Here is a 7,063-nt window from a genome sequence, read left to right as displayed (position 1 = left end):
GCAGAGGAGGATGTAGAGTGATGGAGGAATACTGTCTATAAAGAGAGAATATCATCTTCATGTTAATGAAGATGAAAGGGTCATAGAGGCAGGGGCAGCAAGCAGGAGCCAATTAGAGGTAACCAGACTTCATCAGCAGGGGCTACTATATAGAAATGGTATACAACATTATCGCAAAGGGTGGCCATCACATTGAGTAACACGCTTCATAAAGCAAACCTAGTGCACTTACATGAGTGGGGGTCATGCTGAGCTTAGACTGAACTATGACCTTGAAACACAGGCTGTTGTGTGGCTAAAAAACCCCACCTGGCCTCGTCTAGTAACCAGCTAAATGCATGAAATGGAACCCAGGGAGAGGTTTCCTATTTTCTGACTTCCATTTGTCTATAAAATCCAACAGCAGAAAAAGGATCTCCTGCATAAGGCTGAGCTGAGGAGAGATTCCGAAATGTCTCAGTCCCATGTGCAAAATGAAAACTAAAACATTAAACCAAATGATTAATTTTTCTTGTAATTGTTTGTTAAAGGAATTTTCAATAGTAAAGCGTGGGCCATGCCCCCCCCCCCCCCCCCCCGATTAGAATATTAATGTGGTACATGTGGGCCTTGAGATTTCATTTCTATTAGTACGTTCCTGAAAAAGCCATCTGTTTCAAACCATGTGGTGTTCATTTATCCCACCGGTTTTTGATCCATCACTATTTTGTTGCTCTGGATTGTAGGAATTGTAATTAAGAGAATACCTCATTAGTAGTCGAGAAATTCAGCAGTGAAGCTCAGGTGGTGAAAGAAAAGCTACAGATTGAGAATCAACACCAACAACTGAATCGTCAGAAGAGTAAGAAACTGTTTGGGATAACAAAAATAAGTACACGCAGAAAGCACTCAAGTGAAAATAGGAGCTATTTCTGAGACTTAAAGCATGCGATCAGAAGACATTATACTTGTGTGTTGATTAGAGATGTAATTAAAAGTTTGTGTGAGCTAAAGAAGAAATTCCAAAGTGGTCTGCGGCATTAATAAGTGTTGGGCTGCCTGCATAGCAACAACTTCACTAGCCTCGGCTGTCTCATCCTTGAGGAATAACTGTGTTTTTAAAATTCCTGAATTTTCTTTGTCATCTGAAATACCTCCGCCCCCTATTTCTATTAAACTGACACTAATATTGAGGCGATGCCTTGTAGTGCAATGTGCCTCTTTCTCTACCAGAGGCCAGCTGGAGGATAAGGCAGCAGAGTTCAGTGAGCTGTGAAAAGAACCAATTGTGGTTTAGATTTTTTTTTTAAATTAGTAATAAGGGTGTTACACACCGGCCCGAAGCCGGGGTGCAACACAACAAAAAGATAAACCCGATACATAATAACGACAAAAAAAAATCACACCACGGCAAAATGACGAGAGTTGGTTAATTTATTTACTGAACAGGTAGCGAGCTTCAGGGTGGGCGATGCCAAAACAACAAACAAAACACACTAGAAAGAAAAACAGAGCTAACTTACCTCCCACGATCCCAAAACAAAATACAATTCTCTAACCTGTCTCCCTACCCGAAACAGGAGAAAAGAGGGGAATAAAAGAAAACGGCTTCCCACCCCTACAGCTACCAAGCCCAGGTACAACCCCTTTTTCAGCATTAATATTGCAGCCCCGTGCAGTCACACACCACGACGGTCCCCAGACACACAGCTCACGGGAAACCAGGAAGTCTGCTCGCCGACCCAGTCCAACCCCTTTTGTAGCTGGCCTCTTTCCTTCCTCCACCAATGGGTGGCCTCCACCTGGAAACAAGCAACACTGAATACAAATACAAACAATAACAACACCGTACCGCAAATAATGACCCTGGGTCATAACACCCCCCCACCTAAAATCAAGCATCTCATTAGAGAGATGCTAGACCTAGTATCAAAAACATTAAAACAAACAAACAAATCGAACACTTCCTAGGGGGAAACCAGACTCATCAGTCACTGTCTGTGTCATCACTGATGATCCCCTGCAGGTTGGCCCATTCGGACATTTTCCTGCGACCTCTGTGGGTATTGTTTTCCTGATCACTGTCTGATTCCGAGTTTAGAGTGCGCTGATATTCAGAGGACGGACAGTCCTGTTGTTTCTGACTTGCTGAGGCACCCCTGCGTGTAGGTCGACCTTGTGTGGTAATGATGTTGTTGACATCAAGAGCAGCCAGTTCTTGAGCTTGCTCTCTCTTCATTCTGACCTTTTTCCATATCTGAATAGTTGGCTGACCATGTACACCAAGCTCTTCAAGCTCCTTCTTCAGAACAGCCACCTGGGAGCGGCAGTCCTCCAGCAGCTTCTTGTAATTTCTCCTCACGCCGCAGAGGGCAATATAACGTTCAAGCCTCGCCACCGATTTGTCATCAGACTTTGGTTTTCTGGTGCTCTCATCTTTCTTCACACTCTTCTTCATCTTTTTATCATTTGTTTTATCAGTCTTATTTTCTTTTTCATCTTCCAAAGAAGGTAGTGATGAAACTGAGTCTGGGTCACTGGTTTTCTCTTCCACTTTTGTATCTTCTTTTTCACTGTCAGAAGACTCGTCGCTCCTAATTTTGTCACTCGTTTCTGACTTGCAGTCTCCATCTGATTCGTTTCCTGCATCACTCAGTGGTGTTCTCCTTCCTTCATCTTTACTGCTGGTTACTGTCTCGACGTTCATTCTCACCATTTTCTTTGGACTGTCACTGCAGTTGCTTTCCTCACTGAGTTCCTCATCAGAAGACTCGTCACTGTCAATTTGACGATTTTCATTTCTCTTTTGTTGTGATTTTTTCACCTCTGGCTCTTCACCATCAGCTTGAGATTTGGCATTTTCTTCATCATTGCTGCTTTCTTTACTTTCTGTTTTGTTGTCCTCTTGAACCTCAGATTCTGATGATGAGCTTGAATGATTATTTTGTGATTTCTTTGCCCAGGATTCATCTTCACTCTCACTCATGACCTCGTCATTTCCATTTTCTCTTTTCCTTTTGTTCTGGAGCTTCTTAGTCTCTGAGTCACTTTCACTTTCATCATTATCCTGCATTTTCATCAGTTCCTCTTGCACCACCTGTTTCATGAAAGTTTTTACTTCTGGCCTTAATGAGTCACCTTTGTTGTGTGTCTGATATCTCTTTTTTAAAATTCCCAAGGTCAGCGTGCTCAGGTCTGCCTCGTCACGGAGTTGACCACACACAAACCTGCGGATACCTGCTGCCTCCTTCTCCGACACCATACTAAAAACCTTCGCTGTCCCACCATCTACCCCCGGAACAGAACTATCATGCGGCTCAGAGCCGTCCGGAAACAATTCGGATATGTCCACCTCACCACCCAAGCGACGAGCTTGAGCACGAGTAACCACACATGCCGGATAAACTGTGGGGTCACCCAGCTCCGACGGGAATTGGCATAACCGATCCGAAGTAGGACACTCAATAACTTCCGGCATAGCCGGAAACACTTTTCCCCCGGCCAAGTCATTTCCCAAAACAAGATCAATGCCTTCAATTGGCAGCTGATCTCGAACCCCCACCCGCACAGCGCCCGATACGAAGGACGAGGTCAAAGTAACCGTATGGAGAGGCATGCGTAAAAGACTCACCTTGATACCCCACACCAGCAAATCAGAACCACAGTACGACTGCTGAGAGAAAGGCACGACTCCATGCCGCGCCACCGAATGCTTCGCCCCTGTATCCCTCAAGATGGTGATCGGAACCCGGTCCCCCGCATCACCAGACAACGATAAAAACCCCGTCGAAACAAACGGTCGAAACACCTCATCTATCCCCCGCGGAACGACGCCAACCGGCATTAAGCTAGGGCGGGTTACCGCGGAGCAACACTGCACGGCCCCCCCCCGAAATGTCGGCCCGCGCCCCCTCCCTCGCCCTCAGCACGGGACAAGAAGCAACGAGATGACCGAGCTCATGACAAAAAAAACATCGGCGGTCCCCAGCGGCCACCGTAGGGCTACGCCGCGAGAGCGGGGGAGAACGCCCCCCCCCCACCTCCGGCAAAACTCTAGAACCCCGACGTAACGGAGGGGAAAAACCCCTCTTGTGCGTCAAAGCAAACTCATCTGCCAGAACCGCCGCTTTCGCGAGGGAAACGACCTTCTGCTCGTTCAAATAAACAACCACCCGCTCCGGCAGACACCCCTTGAAATCCTCCAATAACATCAACTCCTTCAACTGTGCAAACTCCTTAACCTCACTAGCCTGGCACCACCGATCAAAGAGCAAACCCTTCTCGCGCGCAAACTCCACATAAGTCTGATCCCCCCCCCTCACACACTGCCGAAACTTCTGACGGTACGCTTCAGGCACCAACTCAAAAGCACGCAATACGGCAGCCTTAACCACACCATAATCTAAGCTCTCAGATGCTGACAGGCTAGCCCACACCTCCTGAGCCCTACCCACCAGCCGACACTGCAACAGCAAAACCCAGACCTCCTCCGGCCACTTTAACGCGGCAGCCACACGCTCAAAAGCAGGAAAAAACGACTCCACCTCTGATTCACAAAAGGGCGGCACCAATTTAATGTGCCTCCCAACATCAAAATCCTGACGGAGAGCCGGGGCGGGACCAGGCGCCGGCGGCGCAGGGAGCACAGAGGGCGCAGGCGTGGGCGGCGTAGAGTCAGGGGCACGCGGTGGAGGTCCGCGCTCCAACTCCAACGCCCTCACCCTCAAATGCATCGCTTCTACCTCCAACCGGTGACTACTCAACTCCACCTCCTTAATGCGGAGCAACAACTGGAGCTCCTCCGCCGACGACCCCACCACCGGAGCAGGAGGAGCCACAGAGGGGGCGGCCACAGGAGGAACAGACAACGGAGCCAACGGCTCCATAGCCGCCCCGCCCGTCCCACCAACAAGCGGCACGCTCGACAGCAAACCCCGCTCGCTCAAAGCCACCGTGACAAGCTGTCGCAAATCATCCTTTTTCACCCCCGCCGGCGCTCGCACATCAAAACGGCCCGCAATAAGCAGCAAATCCTCCCTCCGACACCGACTCAACTGCTGCAAGGAAGGCGCCTCGGCAAACTTATCCACATCAAACTCCATCCGCGGCCACCCACACAAACAACCCCCAAAAACACAAAAAAAACCCCACACACCCACACGAACCCCACTACACACAAACGACCCCGAAATCCCTCAAACGGACGAGCCCCCATTTATGTTACACACCGGCCCGAAGCCGGGGTGCAACACAACAAAAAGATAAACCCGATACATAATAACGACAAAAAAAAATCACACCACGGCAAAATGACGAGAGTTGGTTAATTTATTTACTGAACAGGTAGCGAGCTTCAGGGTGGGCGATGCCAAAACAACAAACAAAACACACTAGAAAGAAAAACAGAGCTAACTTACCTCCCACGATCCCAAAACAAAATACAATTCTCTAACCTGTCTCCCTACCCGAAACAGGAGAAAAGAGGGGAATAAAAGAAAACGGCTTCCCACCCCTACAGCTACCAAGCCCAGGTACAACCCCTTTTTCAGCATTAATATTGCAGCCCCGTGCAGTCACACACCACGACGGTCCCCAGACACACAGCTCACGGGAAACCAGGAAGTCTGCTCGCCGACCCAGTCCAACCCCTTTTGTAGCTGGCCTCTTTCCTTCCTCCACCAATGGGTGGCCTCCACCTGGAAACAAGCAACACTGAATACAAATACAAACAATAACAACACCGTACCGCAAATAATGACCCTGGGTCATAACAAAGGGAAATGGAAAATTCTTCTTCACCTGTATCGTGATATTTTCAGTTAAATCCCATTGATAAGCGTCGAAATTAGACACATTGCTGGTGGCGCAATCACCAGCAGCTCAGGGTTTATTTCCTTACCCACACTATGTGGGAGTTGGTCCCCAGAGTGCCATCCATTTAAGTGCATTGGTAGAACTTTAAAAGAAGTGATATAGTGTGAGTTAACACAAGAAACCATGAAACATCTGTCAGCTGTCAGGAATAGCAGGGTCATGGGAGGGGACAGGCAGTTCCCAAAACAACTGAAATGGAAGAGCGCATTTTGTTTTGTAATTGGAGACAGGGTCCTGTCACAGGACAGTGAACTTTTAGAAGAAAAGCATCCCGCTGTCACCTTACGCTTAGGCATCATTATCAGGTGCGCATGAAACAGTTCACCTTGTCGCCCACCTTGCCTGCCATATTATTTGTGCAATTTGCTCTGAAGTCAATCAGTCAATCAAGCTTTGTTTGTACCTTTCACAAAGACCTTTCACAGAGGTTAGTGCGGTTCAAAGTGCTTCACAGGCATAACAAGAAGAAAAAAGAGAAATGATATGCAACAACAAAAAAACCTTTAAATGACCAAAAAAACCCCTCCCAAAATATTAAAATAAAATAAAAAATCATAAAAACTTACCTATAATAACAACTAGTATGTTATAGTGTATTATTTTCTGACATTTAGAAAAAATAACATATATAAGTAATGTGTGTGCTGAACTAAATAACATTTTTAAATAAATAAACACATAAATATATATAATTTATGCATGTGTCTGTTTATTTGGTAAAAGTGGATTGATGGTAAATCAAAGTCAAATCACAGCATGAAAATATTTTAAAATTGTTCACAAAGCTTGGACCCTGAGAAGGGAAGCCGCTGTATTTGTCTGATTTAAATACACAGAAATAACAAAACTGCAAAATAAATCACAGCAAAATGTAATATTTGCTTAAGACCGACCTAACGATTCAACGATTTCATTCCTTATGCCGCAAAATGCGCCATCCATCCCACCATTAACAGTGGAAGTTTCCAGAACTGTGCTGAACAGTGCAATTTTGTGCTGGGTTGATGTCTTCCAAAAAGAGGAGACAAGACAGATGAAGCCCAACTAAAGCCCAACAACCTTTCCAACATTACCTCTTCTCTCAGCCCCTTTGTGTTATTAGTATCACATCGCTCACCTTGTCTGCCATGGCTCAGAAGTAGATTTATATCCTTGGTTTGGCGCTCAGGCCTTCTCAGGTGAGTGAAGGTGGAGACTGTAGTCTTAGTAG

General features: G+C 46.6%; 1 protein-coding gene across 1 annotated transcript; it reads right to left on the bottom strand.

The window, feature by feature from the left end:
• Positions 1-1,966: 1,966 nt before the first annotated feature.
• Positions 1,967-3,823, bottom strand: LOC146616445 (uncharacterized). The gene has a single exon (XM_085374960.1). The coding sequence runs from the start codon at positions 3,821-3,823 to the stop codon at positions 1,967-1,969; it is 1,857 nt and encodes a 618-aa protein (XP_085231086.1).
• Between the last annotated feature and the right edge of the window lie 3,240 nt (positions 3,824-7,063).

Source organism: Diplotaxodon limnothrissa, linkage group LG16 (genome assembly GCF_057381915.1).
Source record: "Diplotaxodon limnothrissa isolate DT_005_m linkage group LG16, D_limnothrissa_male_GT1.1, whole genome shotgun sequence".
NCBI classification, from domain to species: Eukaryota; Metazoa; Chordata; class Actinopteri; order Cichliformes; family Cichlidae; genus Diplotaxodon; species Diplotaxodon limnothrissa.
The sequence above is the reverse complement of the archived record's forward strand: the minus strand, read 5'-3'. Positions and strand labels throughout refer to the sequence as shown.

What these genes read in the sequence shown, in the direction of transcription:
- LOC146616445 (XM_085374960.1), bottom strand. Translation starts at nt 3,823, where the DNA reads ATGCCGGTTGGCGTCGTTCCGCGGGGGATAGATGAGGTGTTTCGACCG.